A 13,172-nucleotide genomic window follows, 5' to 3' on the forward strand; every position below is an offset into this window, starting at 1 on the left:
AAGAAGACCCTAAGAGGCCAGACTCTGTTGTTATTTCTGGGCCTGTGTATTAAAATATCCACACGTAAATGGTGAGGGCAATTTACTATCTCTGCTCATACCTCTTAGATGTCCTTTTTGGCTTTGTTTTTGCTTATTTTTAATGCTCAGGCCAAATTTGAATGATCCTTTCCAGAAAATTCAGGTGAGAAAAAGGAAATGGTTACAAATTTTAATTCTTTGGGTTGGTCTGAGACATATTTTGTTTTTGATTTTTAACCACGTGCCTCCTTTTTCCTTGAATTTTGTGTTACATCCTCTAACACGGTAAGCATTCTAGAATACATTAAACTGTTGAAATAATACATTAAATGGAAAGAACTGTGATGTAGTACACATATCATCATGAGATGAATATTTCATAGAATTTGAAGGCAGAAGCTCTGGACTCAAGTCCAGGTCTGGGCATGGCCACTTCTTAGCTCTGTAACCTTGGGCAAGTCACTTAGCTTCTCTAAGGTTCAGTGTCCTCCACAGTGATATCTATATCCATCTCTCAAAGTTTCTGTGAGGTTTAAATGAGAAGTCATTCCAACAACATTATTTACTAGGATTCTCCAAAATGCTGGCTGTGCAAGGCACTGGGAAGCTCTGTAATGGCACTTGGTAATCATTAACAAATATGAAGAATTAGAACCATAAAAAATAAAACATATTCCTGTGTGTTATCCAAATAGCATTGCCAAGCAATATAATAGTAGCTAAAATATATTGAAATCTTATTATATTCCAGTCAAAGTACTAAGCTTTTTACATCATTATTTATTCTAACATGCAGCTCTCTGAGGGGGGTGCTATGAGTGTCCCCATTGCACAGATAAGGAAATGGAGGTTTATAACAGGTTATGTAACTTTCCAAAGAATGTGTCAGTTCCAGAAGCTACATTAGAACTGAGGCCTATTTGACTCAACATATCCAGACTTTGGCCAAATCCTTGTCTCTCACCTCCCCCCTTAATATTTTCAATTCTTTAAATGTAATGTTTAAATGTTTTTAGATAATATTTGGTGTGATCTCTTTCTTCGTCCCTATGTTTCTCCTTTATTCAATTTCAAGCAGGACTTGAGGATCCAGGATGATGCTACAGAAAGCATTGGTATAAGACATTCCTTTGTCTTGGGTGCTTTCCCTTACCACAGGACAAGCCTCACTACATCCCAGGGGGAGATAGGGACCAGTGATCCTCTTTACAGATGGGGAATGGAGGCACAGACCAGTGGAGAGACTTGCTGAAGGTTCCACTGCCTGTTAGTGATGGCATCAGGACCACAGACCAATCTCTCAACTCCAAGTCAGGGCATCTCCATGTTTCCTCTGAAGGGAGGGGTGAAAGAATGCTGAGAGCCGGAACATGTTTAGCCAAATCCTGTATACAGAAGACATAAGAGAAGGATAGTTCATATTTATTGAGCGTGAAACATTTTTAGGGATTTTAGTGAGTTTTCGTATGTTTTATTTAATTAATAAATAATAAATAAAACAGTTCACTTGTCCATACATGCCTGACACATGCCCATACATAGTAAATGCTCAATGTATTTGTTCAGTGAAGTAAAAGTTTCAGGCTCTTAAGGGAAAAAAAAAAAAGAGCACATGATATTTCCTAAATGTATATGAAAGCATTAAATGTAATGCAGGTAGAAGAAAACATCTACTGTGTATTAACCTAGATTGGTACTGGTTTGGTAGCCTTAAAGTAACTTCAACCGAGAAAAATGAGCAACAGGGAGGAATGCATAATATACAAGTTTGGAAGGGTAAATCCTGGCAAAAATGCTGCCCTTGCTCCCTTCTTCCACCCCTTCACCATGGCAGGCATTGCTAATAGATCATGGCACTATTTCCTGCTGATCCTGGACAGAGCCTCAAGAGTCCTCAAACACCTTGCTCCAGGCAACTACAACTAATCCATCAGAATTGACACTCATGCTGAAATCTATTTGTCATCCCTGATAGACTTAAAGGCTTTTTCTCTGTGGCCTAAGGGGATCTCAGAACCAGCTCAAGCTGTGTATACATCTCTTTCACTTTGCCAAGGGAAGGGTGCAATCTACAAAGCTATTCTTTGGGACCATTCTGATTTGTTTTACACTTTATCGAGGAAGTGCTGGCCTTAATTACAAAATCTCTGAATGGGTTCCTGTGTGACTCTGTGAAATCTGTTAGATACTTTTTATAAATAAGCTAGATTCCTACTGGTTCAGAATTATTGGGCATAGCCCTGCCTATGAAAAAGATTGAAACAAAATAGTCTCTAGAAATGATCTCTGGTCCTATTATTGGATTTGTATCGAGCCAGGGGCTAATAAAATGTCTCTGAAACAAAGGTATGTATGTTCATAGATAACATTTGGTATGATCACTTTGTCCCTGTTTCTCCTTTATTTAAACAAGACTTGAGGCTCCAAGATGATGCTACAGAAAGCATCAGCATAAAACATTTCTTTGTTCCAGGTGCCTCCTTTGCCACATGACCAGCCTCACTACACTGTGGGGGGAGATAGGAACCAGTGATCCCCTTTACAGATGGGGAATGGAGGCACAGACCAGTGGAGGGACTTGCTCAAGGTCCCACTGCCTGTTAGTGATGGCATCAAGACCGCAGATCAGATCTCTCAACTCTTTGAACATCTTATGTACGTTCAAAACTAAAAATGTTGTGACAAATTTGGGGAAACTTTTATGTCTACAGTTAAGGGATGTCAAATGTGCATTTTAAAGTATTTTCTGAAATACACATATGTGACATATTAAGAATTTTAAAACAACATTTTGGAAACCATAAATCATATAAGTTATATAATTTTTGGTATGGTTCCACATGTTAAGCCCTTAGAAGATACCACAATATGATCCACTCCAAATCTGATCAGTTGACCAAAATTAAATCAAAATCTTATCTTTCATTAAGTCACATTCTAAAGGAAGACAGTTCAAAGGGCAGTAAAACCACAAGATGGTTAGGCTATGTCTTGATTTCATACTGTGTCATTTTAAATACCATCATTCGTGATTCTGAAACTCATCAAATTTCCTGACCTGAGCAGGTCTCTACCTAGAAAAAAAATGTTCTAACTAAAACTATTAGCCAGTATAAGAAGAGCTCTACACTAAAAGCTTGGCTTGGAATAGCAGCACATTAACATAAGATGCCACTCTACTAAGAGGAAATGTATCTCAGAGGTTCTTATCCAAAAAGAGTGTCCTGAAGAATTTAACTAACTCAAATAAATTAGCACATGATGTCACCGTTATTCCCTTCCTGGAGAGTGCCATCCTAAGTAGCACCAACACAAACCAAATGAGAAAGATGTGCTCCTATGGTGGAACCTGAGCCTATAGCAGAAAACCTTCACTGGAGACCTTAAGTGAGTTAACAATGAGCTGTTTTGTTTTTTAAATACCAAACATATTCAATAGATTCCCTAGAATATTAATAATTTCTGTGGACCCCAAGAAGTAAAAACATGTACTTAAAACAGACAAATGATATCAAAAGTTTATGAGGCCAAATATCTATCAGTAATGCTAACATTTTTTGAATGCTTACTCTGTGCCAGGCACTTTTCTAAGCAGTTTGTCTTATGAATCCCCACAAGAATCCTGGGGGGCAATGCCCCATTTTACAGAGGAAGAAACTGAGGCACAGGGAGGTTGCATAACTCACCCAAAGTCAGTGACAGAGTTGAGATTTGAACTCAAGGTCCATGGTCTTCATCATCATGCTCTACTTCTCTTAATATGTTTATAGAATTTCTTGTTCTATTTTGGAAAGAAGGAGGAAAGGAACCATGACCTTTTCCTCTGACTTTAAGCTGGGATGAGAGGAAATTTTCTATCACAGTCTTCTACATTCTGACTTTGGGTGACTAAACAACTAGATAATTCTGGTTTTCAGAGGTTTGAAACAAAGACGGAACTAAGCCATCCAGATGTCATTTGGAAGACTGTGTAAAGACAGCCTAGTTTACATAAAATTGATTCCATCATTTCAATGTTGCAAGTAAGGTGTGCTAAAAATGCAGGTGATGAGGAGCCTTACAGAATTATTTTGAGGTTAACTAAAAAACTATACAGTCCTACTGTAGGAACAGATATAAAAAACAGAGGATGCCAAGGGCCTGGAAGATCAAGAGCAAGGATCTGATGGTGCTTCCTTCCTTTTAAGATTTTGGACTCGCATTCTTCCTAAATGTCTTTACATTGCATTGTCTGACTTATACCTGCTGGGAGATTTTCTTTTGTCAAAAACCAGTGCATTAACATTTCATTGAGTATAGCCCTGTGAGGTTTCCATAATGAAAATGTGGTTCATGTGCACATGTACATACGCATGCACACATACACACATACACCAGACGGGGATGGACCTCTACCTTGAGAAAGCCTGTTTATGTGCTTGGTTTACATATTATTAAACCACCCATCTGATCTCTAATGGCAGCCCTGCTGACACTGTCTGACCCAGTTTGACAATCTGGATAGAAATTGTAGGGTTGGCTGTTCAATGGCTGTGACTTTTAACAGCACTGCTTTTGGGCCTCAAATCAATTCTCTCTGTTTACAGACCATTTCACAGCCCTTTACCTGCAACATCACTTGTGTCAGTCCCATAAATACTTTGGTGTATATAATGCTTGAATTAGCATAATGGTTTAGGCTCTAAGCTCTCAGCCCAAAGAAGGACACGTCAACATGTTCTCTTCACTTAAGCAATTAAGAGCCATTATGCTGCTTCAGTGGAAATATCATCAAGGTTAAAGACAATCCCAAACAGCCCTCTCACCTTTTTATTCTAAGTCTAATAAATGAGGCATAGAAATTGAAATGTTAGTAAACAGTTCTACTTGCAAGCTCTTTTTGGATCATGCTTAATCAGACCCTCGTTCACCAGACGTTTGCAACAGATTCAGAAATATGTATATTGAATTGTTCATTTCGTGTAAGAAAACAGAGTTTACTGATTTTATTTCAAAGCTATAGTGAGCACTGATTTATTTTTGCCAGATTTTTAAAAATTTTAGCATCAAGTTACACAAAAAATTTCCATACTTTTATTATTTGATATGACAAAAGTGACATTTTAACGATGTGATAATGTTGCTATGACTTTTACACTAAGGTATATTTCCAAAGTCTTTTCTTATTGTTGTCATTAAAAATTTTTAACCCAGCTTTATTGTAATATAATGTATATATAATGCAATTCAACTTTAAGTGCACAGTTTGATGCATTTTGGCAAATTTATCCCGTTGCATAATTACCATTATAATCAAGATATAGAACATTTCCATAACCTAAAAAGTTCCTTCATGCCCTTTTGCAGTTAAGCCCCTCCCCCAACCCCTGGTAGCCAATGATCTGCTTTTGGTCACTAGTTTTGCCTTTTCTAGAATTTCATATAAATAGGATCAGACAGTATCTAGTCTTAAGCATTTGGCTTCCCATTTTCTTTATATCTTTTCCTCTTTATATCTTTCCCTCTGTTAGCAGTGGGAAGGTAATTTTGTAGGAAACATAAGTTGGGTGGAATCTTGGCTCCACCATTTCTAGCTCAATGGCCTTGAGTAAGTTATTTACATTCTTGGGACTTTAGTTTCCTCTTTTGTAGAATGGAGATAATATCCTCTTGGGGCTGGGAGGGGGTATGACTAAATCTCTGTACATATGCTTAGGTAAGGCATCTAGAAAGTGCTCAATCAATGTTAGTTCCTTAGATTGGTCGTTCTCTCTCCAGCTGTTTGATTTCTCACTACAAGTTAGGAGAGAGCTCGCTGCAGCTCTCACTACTAAGACTGAATCCAGTGACTGAAAAAAGGCATAAGAGAAGTTTTTCAGTTTTGGAAATATTCTATTTCTTGGTTGCAATGGTAATTACACAACTGTATACATTCGTCAAAAACTCATGAAACTCTATACTTAAAACTGAATGTATTATATGTAAATATATTACAATAAAGCTGAGGGTTTTTTAAATCTAAAAGCAATAATATAGAAAGACCTTGAAAATATCCCTTGGTTTAAAAGAGACGTGATGAGAGATAACCTTGACTCAGTGCTTCATCAACAGTGCATGTTGCTTTTGTGAAATAAGGGAAGCGTTCAAAGCCTTCAGAATAGAAAATCTAATATAGCCAGCAAAAGCACTACAAGTAGCAAATGTTGTGTTCACAGATCATTGTTTTTGTGTTGACTTTTTAAGTTTAAGAAAGCAGTTGTGCAATGAAAGTATAAGTAGTGTAACATCCTAGCTAACACAGTGAAACCCCATCTCTACTAAAAATACAAAAACTTAGCTGGGTGTGGTGGCAGGCACCTGTAGTCCCAGCTAGTCGAGAGGCTGGGACAGGAGAATGGCGTGAACCTGGGAGGCAGAGCTTGCAGTGAGCTGAGATCGCGCCACTGCACTCCAGCCTCCGCGACAGAGTGAGACTCTGTCTCAAAAAAAAAAAAAAAAAAGAAAGTATAAGTAGTGTGACATAGAAACCAAATGTGTGTGTGTGTATAAGATAAAATGACATTGTGCTGACCATTTTAAACTAATAACTTCAAAATGTCATACAAGAAAACCTGAGCTCAAAAACAGAAATTTGCCAGTCATGGTAGCTCATATCTGTAATCCCAGCTACTTGGGAAGCTGAGGCAGAAGGATCACTTGAGCCCAGGAGTTTGAAACTAAACTGAGCAATATACTGAGACATTGTCTCTTAAAAAAAAAAAAAAAAAAAAAAAAGTTTTTAATTAGCTAGGCATAGTGGCACACACCTGTAATCCCAGCTACTTAGGAGGCTGAGGTAGGAGGATCGCTTGAGCCCAGGAATTCAAGGCTGCAGTGAGCTGTGATCCTGTCACTGCACACCAGCCTGGGCGACAGAGTGAGACCTCCTCTCTAAAAACAAACAAAAACAATTACTAGAAGTGTCACTTTCTTTGAAACATATTCCCCAAATCCCACCAATGTCCTCATCTCCATTCTGAGTTAGGTACCCTTTCTCTATGTTCTGACATTACTCTGTCCCTACCTACCTCTGTCACATTAATTATCACACTGCATTTTAATTACTGGTTGATGTGCCTATTCTCTTCACAAGACTGTGCAATCCTGGAGGGTAAGTACTTTTTTTTCTTGTATCTTTACCTTCCTGTCTTCCCAACACCCTGAAATGCCCTAAGTAAGGGCTCAATAACTGTTTGATGAATGAAGGAGGTCTTAATCACATTGCCTCCATTCATAACACAATAAAACACATTCATTCCAGGCCCTCTTTTAATCGTGACTTGGGACCCATGTATATGAAGGTCTGAAGTAATGAGGGAACCACTAAGCGGCATGAAAAAGAACCAACAAGGAGAAGATTCGGAATCTTGTGGGAGCATAGGGAGCAGTTAGAAGTGTCTGTTAGCCTCCACTCCCTGAATCTCTGGCTTGTACCATAGGAGCTCTGAGTCCAGGTTCCAGAGCCAGAGGACCAGGGTTAGATTCCAGCCTGGCCAAACTCTGTGACCTTCAACTAGCTTCTAAATCTCCCTGAGCTTCAGTTCACCTGGGACTTCACTTCTGTTCTATAACATAGAGAAAACAATAATGAGTCTCCTTCACAGGGTTTCTGTGAGGATTAAATGAGATGATGTGGGCTGGGTGCAGTGGTTTATGCCTGTAATCCCAGCACTTTGAGAGGCCGAGGCGGGAGGACCTGAGGTCAGGAGTTCGAGACCAGCCTGACCAACGTGGAGAAACCCCGTCTCTACTAAAAATACAAAATTAGCTGGACGTGGTGGCACATGCCTGTAATCCCAGCTACTCAGGAGGCTGAGGCAGGAGAATCGCTTGAACCCGGGAGGCAGAGATTGTGGTGAGCTGAGATCACGCCATTTCACTCTTGCCTGGGCAACAAGAGTGAAACTCTGTCTCAAAAAAAAAAAAAAGATGTGTATGAAGTGCTCAGCAGAGTACCTGGCACACCATAAACACTTACACAAGGTTAATTTTCTAGTATATTTCTACAGTGTTTTCTCTGGAGGCGAATGGATTACGTTTGAATTTCACCTCCTTCTAATTCAGCTCCCCATTGTCAGTGTGAGCCTAGACAGATTACTTATAACCTCAGGCACCCCAGGTGCAAAATGAGGATGATAATGGTATCCCCTCATAGAGTTATTTGAGGATTAAATGAGATAAAGAGTTTAGCACCATGACTGGTGCATAGTAAGTGTTTAATAAAGCCTCACCTGTCAAGATCTATTACCATGTAAGCCCTGCTTCTCAACAAGAACCCTTCCCTCCAGTCAAGCATATTCCTTCCCTTACCCATCTGTGCCATGCTCATTCATTTGTCATTACTTTGTTTATGCTACAGTTATTGCAGAGCAGTGGGGTGGGGGAAAAAACAAAGGTTTTGAGGTCAAATGACCTGGGTTCGAAACCTGGCTTTGCAAACTTCCCAATTGTGTACAAGTTTCCTACCCTTCCTGAATCTTTTTTTACCTGCAACATAGAGATGATAATCTCCACTTAGCTGGCTTGTTGTGCAGATTTAATGAGATCACATGTAGAAAGGTGCTGAATGTATAATCAACATTCTGTTAAATTAATTTTAGTTTCCAATCCACTGTGTCCTTCCAGTCAGGCACACTTGCCCTCTCTTCTCTACCTACCCAGACGTCTTCTACCCTTGAAGACACACCTAAAAATCCTATCTCAACCTGGAAGCAGTCCCTGATCACACTGACCCACCTTGATCTTACAAGTGTATTATATACCACTGTTCTTGTTTAGCAGATTCTGTAAATTAGCTTGTCTCTCCGACTGGATCAGTTAATCTTAACTTCTTCTGAATCATGGACTCCTCTAATAATCTGATAGTCCTCTCCTCAAAGATATGCATATATACATGGAAATTTGCAAATAATTTCAAGATGCTAATATCTCTTGAAACTTCTGAAACAGATTATGTTCTCCCCAAGGGTGGTAATGATGTGATACTCTGTGTCTTTGGGGCTGAGGACCCAGAAGGTGTTAGTAAAGACCAGTCGATAGACTCATTGACTTTCTGCATCAGGAGATAACTGGTGGCAGCACCTCCACAGAACAGAGTAGGATGCCAACCATGGCAGAGGTAGAGAAACTCTCTAGCAGCATCTTAGTCTTTAATTTTGCCAAAGCACAGCAACTTGAAGCTTCACTGTGATTCCTAAGGATGGGAAACAAGTAGAAATATTTAAAAAGTTATCATGAAAATATTTCGTTCCTGCCCCATAGATGTGTTCAGTCCACAGACGCCAAAAGAGCCTACTCTACTCTTATCTTCAATCCAGCTCCATAATAACTTTTCCCTGGCCTTGGCAGCCTCTCCTTTCCCCTTAAAAGGCTGGCTGCTTGGTTTGACTGTTTTTTTCTCTTAGTGGCCTTTGGGTTTTGCATAAAACCATTAACTTTTGTCTCTGCTCATGCAAAATTCTTTGCTTTTGGTTTTCCTGTCTGTCATCTTAGATCTAACAAGAGAAGAGCCATATATGAGATGTAAAGAGAACAAGTCTAACGTGAATTCTAGCTGTGGCTTTTGGTAGCTGGCTTTGTGACCTCAAGTGAAATCACCTGTCTGTGTGGTCTCAGTTTGCTTCTTCATACAGCTTGGTGATCTCTCCCAGTTTTAACCCTGAATGATTCTGAAACATTGCAATGCTTCATGGTTGGAACTAAAGGATTTTCTAAAAGCAGCACTGTCACGCACAAGAAATGCTTGTAGACTCTAGTAATGGTCTGATTACTGGATTAAATGAGACTTTCCATATTTACCAGAGTTTTCAAAACCATCCTACAAAATACACTTAACAACAATGAACATATACTTAACAACAATGAACATAGCTTTTATTTCTTTTATGATTCAAAAACTTGATAGATCTTGTATCTACTGTTCAAAGCTACGAAGAAAAAAATCCAACTTTTCAGGCTTTCAGGTTGTGGTGTTTTCGAGAAATGGGAGTGGTAGGTCTAATTGAAGTGAAATGTATATCTTTAGATCATCTGTTATACCTCTTCTTCCTACAGCACCTGTATAACATTGCCAATAAAGAAAGTAAATAGCATAATAAAGGCCTTCCTTGCTATGATGGGTATTCTTTTGGCAGAAAATTATCAGCAAAACATCTCAACATTCTGATAGTCCAGTAACAATATCAGCCTACACCAAAAACTGGGAAGTATATGAATAGCCAGTTTCTAATTTTATTCTGCCTACTCGGACTATGCTAAGAGCAAAAAAAGATGATAAATAGCCAGAGAGATTTTCTTGACATCATGCTTAACTGAAATTTCAGAATAAATCAGTTGGACTCATTTTTAAAGACCTACAACTAAATTATCATTGGGTCGTTTTGTTCTGCTCCCAACTGGTTTTCTGAGGGACTAGTGGTGAGATACAATGAGATCTGAAAATGGGCCACAGTACGCAAACATTGCAGTTTGGTTTGATTTAGTCTAACTCTTGTGTAATAACTTTCTTTGAAGTGTGGGTTGAGGAGCAGGTTAGAAGCCCGAGGCCACAAGCTCATCTTGTTCTTGTTACAACTCGGATGCCCTGCAGTCCCTGCACTATATATCAGAGGCTTGGCACTGGAGTCCCTGGGCTGATCAAGAGTGGAGCCCTCATTCCCTGCACAGCAGAGCTACTGAGAGACAAACAACAACATAGTTGTGTTTGCTTGGGAAATCCTATTTGATAAAAGGAAACAGGTAGGTCTTTGAGGAGCTTGTGAACCAGAGGAGGCCTGACATTTCTGTCAAGGCAAGAAAAAAGGTTAAAAAATATTCCACCCTAAAGAAAGGCTGATGGTGTCCCTGACCTAGGGAGGAATAAGACATGTCTTCTGATGGCTGGCTGGCCCCTCTCTTCCTCCAGCTTTGGAATTGTGACTTCCGTTGCAGATCTCTGACCCAAGCAAATCTCGAGTGATGAATAAGGCAAGTCCACTGCTCCTCTCTGGTCTGATTTTTCATTGGCAAAATGAGGGGGTTGGACCAAGTGATCTCTTAGTCCCCATCCTACTCTAAAATTTGGTGATTCTGACCCTGTCAGAGTCTTGTAGCCTGCAAGGAACTAACCTTCTTCTTCCCATTGGTCACATGTTTGCCCGTGACCCAAGTCAGATCCTTAGAGCTAAGTTGGATCATGGATGATTCCAGTAAATAACAATACCTGCACAGTTCCTTAGAGTTTGTAAAATGATTTTACCTATAATATTTCATCCGATCCATTGAAAAACCCTTTGAAGAGGGAAACGAGTATTATTCTTTTCCTGTTATAGAGAAGGAAAGCTATGCTAAGGGAGATTAAGTCAGAACTGCCAAGGTGAAAAAAGGTATCTATAGTCAGATCTGAAGAGAAAAAGCAAATGCAAGTCTCTTAGGATGAATGAAGCACACACATTAAATCAAGGAGATGCAATGAGTGTCACAGATGGGAACAGAGAGCATTCTGGGAACCTGTCTCTGAATTCATGCATCTCAGAGCTCCCAGTGCAAATTCTGTTTGTGTGAAAAGGCAATAGTCCGAAAAGAAACCATAGAGCTTGGAACTGATTTTTCACTTCTAGGACAAAGACTCTTAGCTAAGGATAGGGGACAAGTGTCATTCTTCATCTCTTCATTCTCTGACAGGAGAGAATAGAGGAAGAGGGGGAATTTATCTTAAGGCAGTAGATGGTCACCAGTTTAAGCCAGGGACATTAGTGGAGGGCTGGTGGGAAGTGACCATTTGGGGTCCTATATTCTGGACACTGAATACCAACTATATGCCAATTTCCCAACAGAGTTTATAACTGTTACTTATAAGTAATACTGTCTTTTGGCCAACACTTGAAGGAATCCTGTGGAGAGTTAGGGAGCCTATAAAAAGCCTAAAGGTGGAGTGAAATAAATAAGGTCTATAACACTGATGAATTTTTAAACACACACACACACACACACACACACACACAAAATAAAGCCTTATTCTTTCTGTGGCATACAATTAAAGAACTACAAATCTCAGAAGTGGAGGCTTCCCCCATCTGAGTGTAGGTGCTGGAGCAGAGGAAGTACGAGGATGACCAGAAGGTAAAATGAATGATGACAACATCAGCAACAACATGGGAATAAGCAGAGTGCCAAAGGCCAAAGATATATCCATATGCATATGTCCATATCTGCAAGAGTGACAGCAGGACAGTGGCCGAAACAACAGAGGTTGAGGGGCAATGGAGTGTGGAGCCACGTCAGTTTCAGCAGCAGAACAAACCATCAATTAAAGTTCCTCAGCTACACTGAAATTAGGAAAATTCAAGACAAAAAAGCAGTATAAACAGATGAATGCTAAGAAAGAATGGCCAGGCGCGGTGGCTCACACCTGTAATCCCAGAACTTTGGGAGGCCAGGGCAGTCGGATCATGAGGTCAAGAGATAGAGACCATCCTGGCCAACATGGGGAAACCCCCTTCTCTACTAAAAATACAAAAATTAGCTGGGCGTGGTGGCGCACGCCTGTAGTCCCAGCTACTCAAGAGGCTGAGGCAGGAGAATTGCTTGAACCCGGGAGGCAGAGGTTGCATGAGCCGAGATCACACCACTGCACTCCAGCCTAGTGACAGAGTGAGAATCCGTCTCAAAAAAAAAAAAAAAAGAAAGAATGCAGGGCTTGACGCGGTGGCTCACACCTGTAATCCCAACACTTTGGGAGGCCAAGGTGGGTGGATTACTTGAGCACACAAGTTCAAGACCAGCCTGGGCAACATGGCAAAACCCAGTCTCTAACAGTAACAACAAAAAATTAGCCAGGTGTAGTGGTACATGCCTGTAGTCCCAGCTACTTGGGAGGCTGAGGTAGGAGGATAGCTTGACCCCAGGAGGCAGAGGTTGCAGTGAGACAAGATCACACCACTGCAGTCCAACCTGGGTGATAGAACCAGACCTTGTCTTAAAAATAAAATAAAATAAAAATGATGCAACTAGCTGAGCATGGTGGCTCATGCCTATAATCCCAACACTTTGGAAGGCCAAAGTGGGCAGATCACCTGAGGTCAGGAGTTTGAGACCAGCCTGGCCAACATGATGAAACCCCATCTGCACTAAAAATACAAAAATTAACTGGGCCC

The 13,172-nt window shown here is 40.1% G+C and overlaps 1 protein-coding gene across 8 annotated transcripts in view; it reads right to left on the bottom strand.

Annotated features, from left to right (window-relative positions):
- Window positions 1–830: 830 nt before the first annotated feature.
- LOC105495177 (autophagy related 4C cysteine peptidase) overlaps window positions 831–13,172 on the bottom strand; it is a 119,007-nt gene continuing 106,665 nt past the window's right edge. For 6 of the 8 annotated variants that reach the window (XM_071092204.1, XM_071092185.1, XM_071092174.1 and 3 more), the window contains one exon: window positions 831–1,406. In XM_071092204.1, the coding sequence (XP_070948305.1) occupies window positions 1,191–1,406 (216 nt within the window). In that variant the 3' untranslated portion in view covers window positions 831–1,190. The remainder of the gene's footprint in view (window positions 1,407–13,172) is intronic. The other 2 variants (XM_071092167.1, XM_071092162.1) reach the window with 1 other exon arrangement.

This window comes from Macaca nemestrina, chromosome 1 (assembly GCF_043159975.1).
Source record: "Macaca nemestrina isolate mMacNem1 chromosome 1, mMacNem.hap1, whole genome shotgun sequence".
In the NCBI taxonomy this organism is placed as follows: domain Eukaryota; kingdom Metazoa; phylum Chordata; class Mammalia; order Primates; family Cercopithecidae; genus Macaca; species Macaca nemestrina.